Consider the following 17856-nt stretch of genomic DNA (forward strand, 5'->3'; position numbering starts at 1 on the left):
AGTCGATAGCCAACATAGAGCATGGTGATCTGTAACGACGTCGAAGGGGCGGCCGTACAGGTAAGGTTGGAATTTTCCAAGGGCCCAGATGATAGCCAGGCACTCCTTTTCGATGAAGGAGTAGTTGGATTCCGCTTTCATTATAGTTCGGCTTGCGTAGGCTACTACGTATTCATCACGCCCACTTTTTCGCTGTGCAAGCACGGCACCAAGTCCTACGCCGCTGGCATCATTGTGGACTTCCATGGGGGTATGTAGGGCCAAAATGGCGCAGTATGGGAGGCGAAGTGAGCAAACGCCGCATTGTTTCAAAAGCATTGTTGCAAGCTGTGGCCCAAGTAGTAAGTCGCGTGTCGCCGCGAAGCAGCTGAGTTAAGGGAGCAATGATAGAAGCGAAATTCCGGATAAAACTACGAAAGTAGCAGCAGATCCCGATAAAGCTCCGAAGTTCTTTCAGGGACATGGGTTTCGGGAATTCGGCGATGGCGCGAAGTTTGGAAGCATCAGGTAGTATGCCATCTTTTGATACGACGTGTCCGAGTATCGCAAGCTGTTTGGCTCCAAAGCGACGCTTCTTCAAGTTGAGCTGGAGGCCTGCCTCGGTGATGCATTGCAGGACTTGTTCGAGACGGTACAGATGTGCGAGAAAATCTGGAGAAAAGATGACATCGTCAAGGTAACATAGGCATGTCTTCCATTTTAGCCCACGAAGGAGATTGTCCATCATTCGTTTGAATGTAGCAGGGGCATTGCAAAGCCCAAACAGCATAACGTCGAATTCATATAGGCCGTCTGGGGTCATGAAGGCTGTCTTTGGGTGATTGGCAGGATTCATAGGCACTTGCCAATAGCCTGAGCGTAAATCGAGCGAAGAAAAGTATTGTGAGCCTTGCAAACAATCCAGTACATCGTCGATGCGTGGTATAGGGTAGACGTCTTTGCGAGTTATCTTATTAAGGCGGCGGTAGTCGACGAAAGTCGAATTGAGCCATCTTTTTTCTTAACCAGGACTACCGGTGACGCCCAGGGACTATTTGAGGGTTGAACCACTCCACACTCAAGCATTTCACTTACTTGGTTTTCAATGACGCAGCGTTCAGCGGGTGATACAGAATAAGGCCTCTGGCGCAGTGGTGCACGGGTGCCTGTGTCAATCTCGTGACGTACAGTCGATGTGCGGCCTAGTGGGGTTTGTTGACAGTCGCACGTACATTGGTATTTCTATAGAAGGCTGAGAAGCTGCGAACGCTATGTAGGGCTCAGGAGGGCACCTACTGAGCTATGGAAGACGTCTGGCGTAGGCTGGGAACAAGGCAAGCTATAAGTCAACGAGTTCACGTCTGAACAGGTGTTGTCAAGAGGTGTGTCAAAGATGGTTATTGAGTCGGCAGGCTGAAGACGTCCAAGGCACTCGCCACGACGTAAGACAAGGGGCGTGGCCTTAGCGTTGGAAACAAGCAGTCACGTGCAGCCACCGCCGACAGTTAGGACAGCGAAGGGAAGGGAACATCGTCGGCGAACAAAAATGTCCGATGGGACAAACAGGGCAGTAGTGTCAGTGGCGAAAGTAGAGCAGGCATTCGCAGTCACAGAAGAGTGCGGAGGGATCGTGGTGCCTTCTGTAATGGCCAGTTTGTCACCAAAATCGTCAAGGTCATGTGAACGGGTATTGGGAAGCGGAGAAAATTCAACTTCGGCGCGAGAACAATCAATGATGGCCTGATGATCGGAAAGAAAGTCCCACTCCAATATGACGTCGTATGTACAGGATGAGAGGATGACAAACTCTTCTGTATACATCTATCCTTGAATGACGATGCGGGCGGTACATGCGGCAACAGGGGTAATGCACTGGGAACTTGCTGTCCCGAGTGACAGCGCAGATAAGGGTGTCATTACTTTTCGAAGCTTGAGGCAAAGTTCTTCCGTAACTACTAAAACGGCGGCGCCTGTGTCGACTAATGCCAGTGTGACGACTCCTTCTATAGATACTTCGATTATGTTAGTCGGAAGAGAGTGAGGCTTTGTGTGGTTCGACTGGAATGCAGTTCTCGCCTCTTGAACTGCGGCAGATAGTTTTCTTGCTCCGATGGGGCCGGAAGCCGCCGCATGAAAGAAAGTGAGCGGCGACGAGGGGATGGCGAGCGACGATCACGGGCAGAAGGAACGATGTTGCTCGTAGACAGCAAATACGAGTCATTTGGTGGCGAGAAAGACGAAGCTGGCAAAGCGTAGGAGCGGACAGGTTAGTCATTACCTTGAAGCCATAAGCAACGGTGACAGTGCCATGCCACGTGACCAGAGTTTCCGCAGAAGAAGCACATGGAGTGATTGTCATGTGTACACCAGGGTCCCGCGCTAGCTGGTGATCTGGTGGTGTACACTGGAGGGATTGGACGTGGTGGTGCAGCTAACGGTGGTGCTGAAAAAGTCAATGCAGGTGGTCATGCTGCAACCTCGGCGTAGCTTAGAGGTACAGGCAATGGTGGCACTGCACGAGGGGACTAAATAGCTTTGGACAGTTGTCCCTGGAGCATCTGACGCAACGTAGGAGCCAAGGATGGCATAGGTCCTGGGACGGCAGTGAGTAGGGATAGCTGGCGGCTGACTTCGGAGCGTATAAATTCCTTGATTTCGCCGAACAGATGGTCATTGTTAGTCACAGTGGCTAAACTTGCAATGGAAGTATCGGGGATCAAAGAACTACAAGTGAGTAGACATTGCCTCTTGAGTTCGTCGTAGCTTTGACAAAGTTCAGCAACTTCGACCACGGTCCGCGGGCTTTTCGAGAGGAGCATTTGGAATGCGTCGTCTTCGGTGTCTTTCATTACGTGACGGATCTTGTCAGACTCAGTCATCGATGGATTGACGCGCTTGCAAAGGTCCACAGTGTGTTTTATGTACTTGATGAAGTTTTCAACGGGTTGCTGGGAACGGCTGCTGTAATATTTGTAGTTGGGCATGAATTATATTTAACAGGGATAAGCGGGCTAGTTGGTGGTCGTTATTGGAATGCATCATGTAACCGCACAAAACAAGCAACAAGGAAGGAACACACAAGACAGGCGCGGAACTTCAGGTCATGAATTAGATGGTAGCTGGCCCATGCCATCGTCCAACTCATCCACGCTGAGAACATTGTTGAAGTGAGAGACTTGTTCTCATCGAGAATGAAGAATATGGCTTTATTTACAGTAACAACATAAGGAAGTTGCAGTTCATCAATCTAGCATGACTGCGAGAGAAAGTACACTGAGGAGCCACGCAAGAGCTCCTTAAATACACTTTGTCCTCCCTACATCCCTAGGTGAGGGAAAACGTTCGACCAGAGTTATCATATCTGAGCGGCCTTTGAGAGTGAGGGCTTACACACACACTTACGCACAGGTTTTACTGCTCCCACCAAGGCGAGACGGTCTTCACAGAACTGGGTCTTGCCCTAAGGAGGCGCCTCTTAATCCCCTAGCTGACCCCCGCAGAGTGGCCGCCGTGGTTCTCCATTGTCTTGCGTCTTAAAAGGCACGTTGGACGGTGCTGCCAAATACATTCCCTCAGGAACTCCCCTGCTCCCGACAGACCAGGTCGGTGATGGCGAGTTCACTAACAAAGCCTGGTTCGCCGACCTCGTCCTGGCACTCCGGCGACGAAGAGTTGCTGACTCGGCGTATTGTCCTCCTCACACAGTCAGTCGCCGCAGCAGACATCGTGACACCAAGAGGCGGTGGAATGACGCCTTGTCCTTTCAAAGCAAGTCTCCACAGTAGACCTAGTGGCGCCGTTCGGCTGGAGACTGACGGTCGGTCCCTAGAAAACGCCAACCACACTGCTGCAGCTGGCTGGGAAAACTTTGCATGTCGGCACCACTGCAGGCCGTTCCTAACACTGCACAAGCGCTCTTTGGCATGGAGCTTCCGCACCTCAGGGCGACAAAAGACTTGCATAATGCGCGCCTTGAAATCGGCCAGGTGCTGAGGTCGGATTCGTGGTTATGGTACCGCATGCTAGCAACACCCGTGAGATAGAAGTTCACGTAACTAAGCTTCGCAGCATCGTCCCATTTATTGTGGGCACTCAACTGCTAATATATCGAGAGCGAATCTTCTACTCCGTATTCGTCGGAACCGCTGAAGATGGGAGGATCGCGTTGATGCACTGACCCAGGACAAATCAATGTTGGCGATGCTGGAGGTGTTGTTTGGCTGGCATATACTTCAGAATACCGAGTCTTTGAGAATAATGATTGTTATTCAGTTTCCATGTCATGTTAACACCTCAGTACTACGAACTAAAATTCCAAAATTTGGGGATTCTGATTTCTGTGTATCCTTTACAGCAGCCCGAACAGTGGGCTAGCAGATGCTGTGGCGCATGAGTTCGGATAACTTGAGGTGGTGCCGGAGAAAAAAAGGAACACTGGAAAATAACATTTTTTCCTTACTACAGAGGCAACGGTGCATCAGGCTTTGTGAGCACATGCTCCTCCCAGACATGTATCGCCCATGCAACGAAGGCTCGTCTCTTCCTTCTTTCACCCTTCTTTCTGTGTACACCTCTTCTTTCAAGCTCTTTCTTGCAGTCGTACCAGCTACGCGGGCGGAGAAATGTAACCTCTGTGATGCCACATGGTTGCCCTTTCCAGACAGTGTCATTTATACGTGTTGTAAGAGCAAAGAAAAGGAGCAACAAAAGAAAAAAAAAATATGGGGTTGTACAAGGCATAACGTTGGGGTTCAGTAGGGTAAAGCCCTAGATCCAAGTCAAGTTCGCCCTAGGTCATAGTCAAGTTCGCCCTTTCCAGACAGTGTCATTTACCAGTGTTTGCACTTTGGAATAGTTGAGGTATCTGCCTCAAGCAAGACAGTTGCTATGTCCATGGCAAGAAATGTGAAAACCAAACAACCAAAAACAAGCAGTATGTTTTATAGGGGAAATGCAGCTTCTTCTTTGTCGGCGTTTTCCTCAATGTCAGCATCTCCTTTGCATAAACCACTTTATATACAGTGGAGCGGTCTTGTGTGGTGGCGGAATCTGGAAATACCAAAAGCATGGGCCAAGAGCCAAGAGCAACATTTTCGGGGACAGCTCATACGGTGAACATTGATAGGCTGATTGGAGAAATGTTTAATTTTGGGGCTTTTACTATAGCAACCTTTTTGAATAACAAACAATTTGCCACGGTCCCCTGAAGTTTGTTATATCAAGGTTTCACTGTATTCCACACGGACTTGTTTACGTGAAGAAAAATTACCATCTTGAGCTTCCAATGCTCCATTCCAGCAACTGCTGCTACTGCATTTCACTTTGCACAAATTACTCTGAATCATAAAGTAATGTGGGCACACAATGGTGATGCCAGCAGTTCCTGTGAATTTAAGATGTTTTTCTGATTAAAAAGATAACCTTACCAAGTATTACTAATAATATTGCAATAATTTACTCTTTCCAAAAGCTATTTCAAGTGCTTTTCAAAGTGCTCAATCATGATCTTTTATTTATTTACGCATACTAGCGTGTCCATACAAGACATAATAAAGTCGCTCGACAAAAAAAGAAAAAAAAAAGAAAGGCAGGAACTCCATTGGAGTTGCTTATGTACACGCAAGCCTTGCGACACTTCATGTTCATGCAGCCTGGTGTCATTACCAATACAGTCAAACCTGTTCATAACGAACTCCATAGTTCCGTGAAAAGTGGTCGTTATATCAGTAATTCGTTACATATGGACGCACCCTTAACAACGCTCAAAAATTAACTGCACAGAAGCTGGCGTCGGCAGTTGCAATTTGGCAGCAGTTTGGGCACAAAACCAGATTTTCCGTGTCATTTTTGTTCCCAGTGCATTCCCGCATCTAGCTGCATACGTCCATTAAAAACGTCTATCTAAAGAACGAAATTCGGCATCACATAGCTCAATCTTTCAAAACAGCTCCCAATTGCGATCACTTATCACTTCGAAATTGCAAGCGCAGCTGCTACTTTTTGTTCGACAGCTTGCGATCTATTTTACTACCAGCGGGATATGACTGTATGTATTCTGCACATGGGAGCGAAGCGTTCTAGTTGGCCGGAATCGAAAACTTCGGAAACTACTGTGGCATGCCACCATTCTGCGACGGTCTCGGACATCATGGTCTCGGCATTAGGACTAGGCGCCAGCCACACAAGCGGCGTAAAATTACGTTATCTATGTTGCTTAGGGCGGGGAAAAAAAAAGGCAATGTTCGAAAAGTAAAATGTCATCGCGGACCATTACCAGCAATCAGCAATGCATAAATGAAGAGCCGCTGACCCGTGATTGCCTGATAATATAGTAACCGCAGACCTTTTGCAACTTCTGCTTGGCAGCAGCATCTGGTGCAGCATTCTCGCCAACTCGGGCTGCACTGACACAAACGCTTGAGTGGCCGTTGTTCCCATGATGGAAAGACATAGATGGTCATTGCAAATCGTTCAAACAGGTGTAATGCACATGGTGCCACACGGAAAACTGCCCAAAAATGAGGGTGACATCGTCGTGGCATCCAATATTGTGCCAGCGCATGGGCCAGCGCAAGCTCCGCGTCATGCTGTTTATGCTGTACACGACACTTCGCCCCGTAGGCAGTGCCTTGAAAATGTGTGACCTTCTTCGCGGCATCCGAAATCGACACAATGCAGTCGCTTGTTTGCTTATCTCGAAGACCATATCATCGTTGCGGTTGAACTGGAGTGGGGCGCACGCTGCCATGTGCCCAGTGTGGTTGCGCTTCCTTGCTTTGGCACTTCGTGTGAGCCCTCTTTTTACCATGACCATGTTCGAAGCGTTCGTTGTAGTAGTACGGTGATTTAAAAAGTGTGCGTTATATCAAGAAGCAGTTTCCATAGGAAGGATTGGAAAATAGTAAATGCACCCTTATCTGTCCTTATCAGCCTTATTAGACATCATAAAAACTTTATGAACGCTTATTGGTACTTATCAACGTTACCAGAATTGCTTCGATCATTATAAGCCATTATCGCTCTTTAGCATGTTCTCCATCAGTGTCGAACCATTATCAACCATGATGAGACTCACATAATCCATCATCACTCCTTATCAACACATTGACTGCTTATCTGAGGAGATCGGTGGCATTTAGGTTGGTGAAAGAATGCCCCAATGGAAGGTGCATCCCACAACCACCGAAGCGCATCGGGGATATTTCATGCTTGGCATTAAATTTTTGCAAAATTGAAATTTTCCTAATGTCTACACTGCTCCAAGTCAGTTCTACATGTGGTCCTCAAATGGCTTTTATTCCACCATCACCAAAGCTTTAACGAAAGCCTTCATAGAAACTGTTCTCTGACATTTGTTTTGTACCGCCTGTACAACACATTCACATACAGTGCAGTCCACTTATAACGATACCACATATAACGATATATCGGTTATAACGATGGGTCGACATGAGAGTGTCATTTTATGCATTAGGTCTATGGGGAAAAAAACCATTTATAACGATAGGTTATTCACCGCATATCGGATATAACGATCAAAATTTTGCAGTCTGGACGGCGTTTTCCGTGCCAAATAATCGTAACACTTGCGTTGCTTAGTTCCCTGAAACGAACGATGTCGAGACGAGGCGATGTTTACCTCCATAAGTTTGTATCTGCCGCCATTACCGCGCAGCGCGTCTCGCCCCGCCCGCGCACCGGAGAATAGCTGAGTAGGCGCAGCGCGCCACAGTATGGCGCTAGCTGCTTCATGCGCGTCGGCCACAGTCGCTCCGAAAGAGAGAGAAAGAAAAAAAAAAGCAACAAGCAAAGCGGCGCGGTGGCGCCCGTCCCGCGTCTCTCTCGCGATAGCAGGCTGACGCCACCGGAGCAGCGTGCAACCAACGGTTCAAATGGTTCAACCCAGTTAGAAGATGGCGCCGACAAAGCGCAAAGCTGTGTCGCTTGACACGAAGATGGATATTTTGCAGGACTCTCGATGTGGCTTCAAGGTGAGCGCCCTCGTGAAGAAGTATGAGCTCGTCCAGTTAACGATACCAACCATCTCGAAAACCGGGAGCACCGCGATTGTGAAGGCAGGAGCTATCAGCGGCGATGCCGATTAGCGGAAAAGGGTTAGAGACCCTTTGTACGCCGATGTTGAAGAGGCGCTTTACCAGTGGTTCATCACCAATTGCTTCAAGAAGGCGGGCTTTGTGCGCAAGGACGAACTTCCCCAACCCGCTGAGACCGACCCGGTGGAAGTCGCTGACATACCGAGCTCTGGGAGCTCGTTCCTACTGGTGACACAGGTGTTGTGTGGAAGGAGGAGTTTTTGACTGCAGACAGTGCTGCCTCGTTCTGCGATGAAGTCACCGACGAGGCGATTGCTGAAGATGTGCTGTCTCGACAGACGGCAAAGTTGTGCGACGGTGGCGACGGCATCAGCGACAGTGACAACGAGATCGACAGTGGCTCCTTGACCCCGACCACGATGTCCACGCAAAGTGCACTGTCGTCGATCGACTCCTTAATTGATGTTATGCATGCTAAAGGATTGCCGCCAGTGTTCGCGCAGCACCTGGAATCCATGCACACCGCGGTTTTGAATCTGAAGCTGCCGCAAAAGCAAGTGCAGATTTCGGACTATTTCGGCGCGTCTAACCATTGACACAGTCATTGGCACTAGAAATAAAGTTTGTTTTTTACGGCCTACTGTCTACATCACATATTCTTTAGAGCAAGTAGCGAATTGGAGTTCGGAGCTGCAAAGGTATGCTCCGCGTTTAAAAAAAAAAATTTTTTTTTATAACTGCAGTCCAGATATAGCGATCATCGGTTATAACGATCATATTTTTCGTCTTTCTCGATATTGTTATAAGTGGACTGCACTGTAGTTCAAATATATTCACCTTCTGCACGCGTGGGTGTTTAGCCTAGTTGGTAAGACACTTGGCGTCTAAGCGTGGCATCGTAGGTTCAAAACTCACCAACACCAATGTTTTTTCGTTTCAAATTAACTGTTGTTTTATACACTAATTTCTTTACAGACAGACCGTCGGGTTTCCTCATTGGGTAGGCATAGAAATGCTTAGACATTTAAAATTTGCAGAAACAAACACGTTTACAGAATGTATAGTAGGCTAAAAAAGACAGCAAACTAACATGCATAAAATATAGTAAAAACATACAATATAGTACTTTAGCAGTTGCCGAGAAAAGTGATCGTGGGCAGCTTTCAAATAGATCCATCAATATTATTCTACACATAAATTGTTGACCATCCATTCTAAATGCTTCCTGTATAATAAATTGGGCTTGTTCCCAATGGATCATCATCAACGAACATTGTGACATGGTCTTGGGCAACTTTTCTGACTGCTATCCCAAAATTTATCATTTGCAATCATCAAGCAAGGTTCTTATAGGTCTCAGAGACAGAAATTTAAGGATATTCAAGACCCTGTCAGCTGCTATTTAAAGGGTGCACAGTGGCATCGCATGTACCAATTTTTTACTATAACATTTTCAAAACACTGCAGCTAAACTTAGAGAGAGCGGAGTGGGTAAAATTGGCACTTTACTTCCGTCATATTGAAATTGTACTTTTTATGCAAATAAGTACAGTCACCAACATATTTTCTTGCACGGAAGGGGCTTCAAAACTTTTTATGTCATCACGCAACTGGAAAAATAAAATAATTTCATGATGAAAAAGGCGCTTTATTTAATTTGCGAGTCCACGACCAAAGATATGCTTTCATGCTATGTCAATGGTATCTTTACATGGACACTACGAAATGAAGCCTGAAAAGCTTTCACGTCCACTCCGCTGCGGCAACTAATTGCTTCGCCTGCAGTGTGGGATGGCTTTGCACCTGCCATAGATTAACTTCAAAGATAAAGCGTGGCCATGTGAAAAAGAAAAAGCAAGCTGCCACACCCACTTCTGTAGCGTGCACCTAATGCGACAGGATTTCGCAGCATCGCCAGCCTCACATGCCTGTCTCTCATCTACCTTCCACTCTTTTGATACGCGAGTCAAACAGTGTCGACAGAGAAGGGGTGGAAGGGAGACTGCAGAAAGCGTGAGAAGGTGTGACTGCGACGAAGTCATGCAGCGCAGGGTCAAGAAATGCAAGGGTTTTCAAGGGACAAAAAGAATTCCAGGGCCTTGAAACCCCTTGAAAGTTCAAAGGGCTTCAAAGATTTCAAGGACTTGTGCGTACCCTGTCAAGCAGCTTGCCAACTCCACATTCCATGTCTCTGTTGAAGAGGGTAGAAATTATGTGAGGGAACTGCTGAACGAACGCAGTTACAAAGAACCTCACTATCGTTTGGCTATCGAAGCACGGTCAGCCTGCGATTGACATAACAAGGAATGGAGATTTGGTGTATCCTGAGATCAAGCTTTCATCAGTCAGTAGAGACAGGCATGACTGGTTAAAATAGATTGACCAGGTCACAAGCAAGTATATGTGCATGCGTACACCAATGTATTGGCCAGGTTTTCTGGCCGCTTGTGGAATATACACACTGTCTAGTGAATTTCATATTTGGGACTCTTATCAGCAACTGTATTGTGTGTTGTACCATGCACACTATTGAGCATGATAGTCAGAGGGGCTATTCCTTTGTTCTAACTCCGTGTTATTCAAATAATCTTCCTATTCCTTTGGAGTTAGAATCAGCGATGTTCCATTGTAATTTCTTTCCTCTTGAATGAACATGTGGTTGCAGTCACTGACAAAGTTCCTGCAGAGACCCTATGCCAAATACTCACCTCACTCTTTGACACAGGTGCTGCCCCATTCAATTCGGCCGCACCAGAGGACGGTAGCGTTGAATCCCTCGAAGCATCACCACCTGCCGGCCCATCTTGACCCTCTGCAGGTGAAAGCCAGAAGTCCAGATCATCCTGCTGCAACAAATGGAAACACAGTTGATTATAGGCCAATAAGTATGAAAAAAAAGGAAGAAGAAGAGACATAGCACAGCACACTTCGAATATATTACAAAGAAAACACACAAAAATGACCATACACAAGTGTATGTACAAGGGCGTATCTAGCACTGCCTAGAACTAACAGCCTGCACGCTGTTATGCAGCAATATCTTGACTCGCATTAAATTAATTCTTCCGTAACAGCAATGTTTGGCTAGCAGTGAACTCTCATTCGCTTCTTCTAATACAAAGCGCATAGATGCTCTAATTAGGCAACTAGAAAAGTGATAACAATGACATGAACTTAATGCGTTTAAGCAAACAAGTTAGATCCTAGTGGCTATTGGGAATATGTCTCTTATCTAGGCTTTCAACATTATTTTAAGGCGTTTGATTCAGTCGAAACCTCAGCAGTAATGCAGGGATTACGGAATCAGGGTGTAGACAAGCCGTATGTAAAAATACTGAAAGATATCTATAGCAGCTGCAGAGCTACCATAGTCTTCCACAAAGAAAGCAACAAAATCCCAATAATGAAGGGCGTCAGGGGCAGGGAGATACGATCTCTCCAAGGCTATTCACAGCGTGTTTACAGGAGATATTCAGACCCTGGATTGGGAAGAATTGGGGATAAGAGTTAATGAAGAATACCTTAGTAACTTGCGATTCGCTGATGATATTGCCTAGCTAAGTAACTCAGGGGACCAACTGCAATGCATGCTCACTGACCTGGACAGGCAAAGCAGAAGGGGGGGTCTAAAAAATAATCTGCAGAAAACTAAAGTAACATTTAACAGTGTGTTAACAGTTTAACAGTTTACGATTGGTAGCGAGGCACTGGGTGCGGTGGCAGCGGCGGCAGCAGCAGCAGCTTGGTTACGCCCACTGCAGGGCAAAGGCCTCTCCCATAGTTCTCTAACTACCCCGATCATGTACTAATTGTTGCCATGTTGTCCCTGCAAGCCTCTTAATCTCATCCGCCCACAACACTTTCTGCTGCCCCCTGCTACGCTTCCCTTCCCTTGGAATCCAGTCCGTAACCCTTAATGACCATCGGTTATCTTCCCTCCTCATTACATGTCCTGCCCATGCCCTCTCCCCCCCCCCATTTCTTTTTCTTGATTTCAACTAAGATGTCATTAACTTGCTTGTTACAACCATCTTTTTCCCTCCATAGCTCATTGCATCGTCCTCAATTTAAGTAGAACTCTTTTCATAAGCCTCCAGGTTTCTGCCCCGTACGTGAGTACTGGTAAGACACAGCTCGTTATGCACTTTTCTCTTAAGGGATAATGGTAACCTGCTGTTCATGATCTGATCTGAGAATGCCTGCCAAACGCATCCCAGCCCATTCTTATTCTTCTGATTATTTCAGTCTCATGATCTGGATCCGCGGTCACTACCTGCCCTAAGTAGATGAATTCCCTTACTATTTCCAGTGCCTCGCTACCTATCGTAAACTGCAGTTCCGGATCATGAGACATAAAATCATGAGAAGAATAAGAATGGGCTGTGGTGCATTTGGCAGACATTCTCAGATCATGAACAGCAGGTTGCCATTATCCCTCGAGAGAAAAGTGTATAATAGCTGTGTCTTACCAGTACTCACCTACGGGGCAGAAACCTATAGGCTTACGAACAGGGCTCTGAATAAATTGAGGACGACGCAACGAGCTATGGAAAGAAGAATGATGGGTGTAACATTAAGGGATAAGAAGAGAGCAGATTGGGTGAGGGAACAAATGCGAGTTAATGACATCTTAGTCGAAATCAAGAAAAAGAAATGGGGCATGGGCAGGGCATGTAATGAGGAGGGAAGATAACCGATGGTCATTAAGAGGAAGCTTTAGCTCGGGTGCTCCTATCTAAATGCATGTAAAAGGAGAATTCGTTTTTCTCGGCAACCACTGCACTAAATTTGACTGCGTTTGCTGCATTTAAAAGGAAAACTTAAAATCTGGTGACTGTTGGTTTCGAATTTTTGAGTTAGGCCGTCAATATTTTATAAAAAAATTGACAAAAATTGCAAATTTTCAGAAAACGAAACTATCAAGTTTACAACTCTGTAACTCAACAAGAAAAAATGATATCGCAATTCTGTGAATTGTATCTGATAGCACATCTGAAGCGGACAAAATTGATATGTTACACATGAATCTCAAAAAATGTAGTAATATGTAATTACAACTTTTGCAGAACTCTCGTAAACATTGTAACAAATTCACGTAAGATGTAAAATGACTTATAATATTTGTCCGCTTTGAATGATCTAATGGATGCCGTTTACAGAACCGCGATATCTGTTCTTGATGCAGAGCTATTAGTTTGTAAACTTCATGCTTCTATTTTTTTCAAACTTCTGAATTTTTGAAAATCTTTCTAACAAAATTCAAGCCCTAAATCAAAATTCTGCTTCCAACAGTCACTAGAATTTATCTTACTCTCTCAAATGCAACAAATTTCATCAAAATCGGTCCAGGGGTTATCTCAGAAAAACGTTTTTGCGTTTTTACATGTATTTCAATAGGCCGCGTCGGAGTTGGGCCCGAGCTAAAGCTTCCTCTTAAGGGTTACAGACTGGATTCCAAGGGAAGGGAAGCGTAGCAGGGGGCGGCAGAAAGTTAGGTGGGCGGATGAGATTAAGAAGTTTGCAGGGGAAACATGGCCATAATTAGCACATGACCGGGGTAGTTGGAGAAGTATGGGAGAAGCCTTTGCCCTGCAGGGGGCATGGCCAGGCTGATGATGATGATGACGATAGGTTAGGGACGTGCTACAAAGTGAGCTAGTCCAGTTAGAAATTAAGCTTGCCTTCCACATTGGCTGCCACATGCAGTATACTCCATACATTGCAGAATTAAAGCGTTATTTTATACCACAGATATACAATATGTAAACTTGTTACAATTTATGAAAATTTGAAAACCTTCAACAATTCTGAGCATCTGAAAATTATAACAGTGCTAACACATGCAGCCACAAAGGAACAAGGACAAGACACAAGCGCTGTCCTTGTTCCTTTGTGGTTGCATGTCCTAATCCATCCTAATCCATAAGGACATACTGGGCAACATTGACAAATTCTACAGCATTAATGAGAGGGTAGCTGTAGTCATAACCAAACTTAATAAGAGCCTATAGATTAAAGGCAGTACAAGCCTACGCCCCAACATTCAGTCACAATGACGATGAAGTACATCAGTTTTATGAAGACGTTCAATTAGCTATGAGAAAAGTGCAAACTCAGTATATTGTAGTAATGGGCAACTTCAATGCAAAAGTGGGGAAAAAGCAGGCTGGTGAACAAGCAATTTGCAACTATGGCGTTGATTCTAGGAACACTAGAGGAGAGATGCTGGTAGAATTAACAGAAAGGAATAAGCTATTTCGCGCCTCTCTACAGTCTTCATTCCACTAGGGAACACGTCTTGTGAGTGAACCACCATTCGGTTGCGGGAGAAACTTTTCGGCTGTATCAATAAAAAAAGCGGTAAAATGTACAACAGCGTCATCTATATTAAAATCGTTTATAAAATCTCGTGGTAGATAAGTTGATTTTTTAAATATTCGGCCAGTCCGCCAATGCTAATTTCGATCGAGGAATTCTAACAAGCATGTGACGCCCCCTCTGGGCATAATCTTCGTTGGCCCGCCAGGCTCAGTGGTCTGTCAGACTCAGTAGGCAACATTGGTCATCACCACCATGCTGCGGAGCGTGTGTCTAACGGAGGGTGCCTCGAGCCCTCCCTCGTTCACGAACCCGGGCGGATGGTGACACTGGTGACAAGTACCCACGGATTGTCCTACGCCATCGCGAGTGGCGAAACCCCACCCCCCATTGCTGCCGCCATGCCGCTTTACGGAAGGCTCCAGCCATTCGAGGGAGATGGGCTCGCCTGGCTAGTTTACGAGAAACAAGTCCACATGTTCTTCCGGCCTAACGACACACCTGTGGCCTAGCAGCAGGACATTTTCCTAGCCAGCTGCGGGACCCGTGTTTTCTGTCTTTTGCTCGACCTTTTCAAGCCAGCCACGCCGCATGTTAAGATGGTGGGCGAGCTGCTCGCCATACTACCCTTGCATTTCAACCCAGCACCATCTACACTAATGGAGCATTTCCGCTTCAACAACCGGAGCCGCCGGGAAGGAGAGACTCACCGGCAGTTCGTTGCAGCGCTATGAGGGTTAGCAAGTGCCTGCGTTTTCGGGGACCAACTGGACTCGCCGCTCTGGGACCGTTTCGTCTGCGGCATCAACAACCCCGCCATGCAGACGCGACTCCTGAAGCTTCCCGACCCTTCGCTGGACGCCGCCATTAAGGCAACGCTGGCAATGGAAGCTGGCGCCAAGGACGCCGGCAAGATTGCCCGTGCGACTGACTCGCCGTCGACGAAAGCGGTGGTCAACATGTTGGCGACAAACGACAGTACCTGCGGTCGCTGTGGTGGTGCCCACTCCCCCTCACAGTGCCAGTTCTCTCAAGCACAATGCTTCATGTGCGGCAAAATTGGGCACCTGGCAGGGGTGTGCCGAAAGGGGACGAAGCACAACGGATAGCAGCAGCCTGGTTCAAGCCCACGTACCACACAAGCTCGTGGCCAGGGCAGCCGTCGCAAGGGTACGCGGCGGGGCCGTGCGGCAGCAGGCTTGAGTTCTTCTGCGGCCAGGCTCCACGTTGCGGCCGAGGACCTGCCGATTTTCGACATGTGGCACACAGGCGTTGTACCGTCGTCTGTGCCGCCGTACATGCCGACCGTTGAAATCTGCGGGCACCCCATTTCCGTGGATCTGGACACAGGGGCCAGCGTGTCAGTCATGGCCTGGAAACTGTTTAAGCGTACCTTCCCCATCGTGTCCGCCGAGGCTTCGGACGTGATGCTGTGCAGCTACTCCAAGCAGCTCTCCCAGGTCAAGGGTCAGGCCCAGATCAACGTTCGCTTTTTGCTTAACCAAGAGGTGGTTGCCGACGCTGCTGGGCCAAAACTGGATTCATGCACTGTGTGTTTATCTGCTAGAGTACCAGGAAGCCAGCCTGCATGTGGTGAAAGATGTCCCCAGCCTCCTGTTCGAGTTCAAGTCCCTGTTCCAGCCAAGGGTGGGCACATTCGCCAGCACGCCGGCTGGTATCTATGTACCTGAGGGAGTCCGGCCTCGTTTTTTTAAGCCTCACCCACTGCCGTTCGCCCTGAAGGATGGAGTCACCCAGGAGCTGCAACAGTTACAGCAAAAGGGCATCCTGGTGCCCGTCAAGACGTCTGAATGGGCCACTCCCATCATACCAGTCCTCAAGTGAGACGGCAGTGTCAGGATCTGCGGGGATTTCAAGGTTACAATCAATCCCGTTGCTACTGTCAAGAAGTACCGTTGCCCCGGATTGAAGATCTCTGGTCAGCGTTGTCCGGTGGACACCGGACAGAAGTTTACCAAGCTCGACCTCAGAGCTGCTAACCAGCAGCTGGTGCTCCAGGATGCCTCCCAGAAGTATGTCTCAATATCGACAACGTTGGGGCTCTTCCAGTACAAGTGCTTACCATTTGGCGTGGCCTCACCCCCGGCAATATATCAGAGCAGAGGGAGATGGACAACCTTTTCAGGGGCATGAGGCACGGGACGGTGTACTTGGATGACATCCTAGTTACTGGCAGCGGCTATGGGGACCACCTGCAGAACCTGCTCATTCTGGCACGACTGTAGGACGCTGATCTCAAGTTAAAGCTGGAAAAGTGCATTTTCCTGGCCCCCAAGGTTGAGTACTTGGGACATGTCATTTCCCAGGCTGGCTTAGGCCTGGCTCCCTGCAAAGTTGACGCAGTGCTCAAGGCACCTAAACACCAGAACAAGGAGCTTCAGTGCTACCTCGGCCTAATCAACTTCTACAGCCACTCCATCTTCTGCTTCGAGATGGTCAGCAATGGGTCTCGAAGAAGGAGCAGGATTGGGCATTCCAGCACAGCAAGGAGCTAATCACCAAGGCTCTAGTGCTGGTACACTTTGATCCTGCCAAGCCTGTTGTCCTGACCGCAGATGCGTTGCCGTACGGCGTGGGAGCCGTCCTGGCGCATCAGGACAAGGATGGCCAGGAACACTCTGTGTCGTTTGTTTCTCGTCGGCTTCATGCTGCAGAGCAACACTACAGCCAGCTGGACAAGGAAGGCCCGGCCCTCATGTTCGGTGTCGAATACTTCCACCAGTATCTCTGGGGCTGCAAGTTCGAGATGGTCACAGAGCACAAGCCACCGTTGGGACTGCTGGGGCCTGACAAGGCAGTTCCTGTGCAGGCATCACCTCGAGTGGTACACTGGGCCTTGAGGCTGACAACTTAGTTACCAGCTGGTCTACCGTCCGGGAAAAGACCTGGGACATGCTGATGCCCTGAGCTGCCTGCCCCTGCCAGAGGTGCCTGATGCTGTTCTGGAACCTGCTGAAGTGTTTATGCTGGTGGAGCACGCGTACCCGGAGGTGCTCTCTAGATCTGCAGTATCGCAAGCGACCAGCCGGGACCCAGTCCTGTTTCAGGTGGTCAAGGTGGTGTCCCATGGGGAAAAATTGGTTCAGCAGGCCACAAGGCTGCTGAGCTGAGCTGAGCTTGCAGGAGGGCTGCCTACTGTGGGGTTCCAGGGTGGTGATCCCACAAAGTCTCCGGTCCAGGGTCCTGCAGTTGCTGCACGCGAGTCGTCCTGCCGTGGAAAAGATCAAGACGGTGGCCCAGTCCCATGTTTGGTGGCCTGGCCTGGACCAGGACATCACTCACATGGTGCAGAGCTGCCAAATCTGCCAGGAGCATCAGTGGGCCTCACGTCATGTGGAAATCAACCCTTGGCCGTTCCCACAGAGACCGTGGTCCCACCTGTATGTGGATTTTGGGAGGTCATTCAAGAGCCATTACTTCCGCCTTTTCGAAGTGGGTGGAGGTTTTACCTGTCACCACTCCATATGCAGGCGGGACCATTGCA

At 47.9% G+C, this 17856-nt stretch overlaps 1 protein-coding gene across 6 annotated transcripts in view; it reads right to left on the reverse strand.

The window, feature by feature from the left end:
* g (adaptor-related protein complex 3, delta 1 subunit-like garnet) overlaps positions 1–17856 on the reverse strand; it is a 285419-nt gene that overhangs the window by 47641 nt on the left and 219922 nt on the right. For 5 of the 6 annotated variants that reach the window (XM_075671312.1, XM_075671310.1, XM_075671313.1 and 2 more), the window contains exon 26: positions 10742–10879. In XM_075671312.1, the coding sequence (XP_075527427.1) occupies positions 10742–10879 (138 nt within the window). The remainder of the gene's footprint in view (positions 1–10741; positions 10880–17856) is intronic. The other variant, XM_075671311.1, reaches the window with a different exon arrangement.

The sequence above is a fragment of the Dermacentor variabilis genome, chromosome 10 (assembly GCF_050947875.1).
Source record: "Dermacentor variabilis isolate Ectoservices chromosome 10, ASM5094787v1, whole genome shotgun sequence".
Lineage (NCBI taxonomy): Eukaryota > Metazoa > Arthropoda > Arachnida > Ixodida > Ixodidae > Dermacentor > Dermacentor variabilis.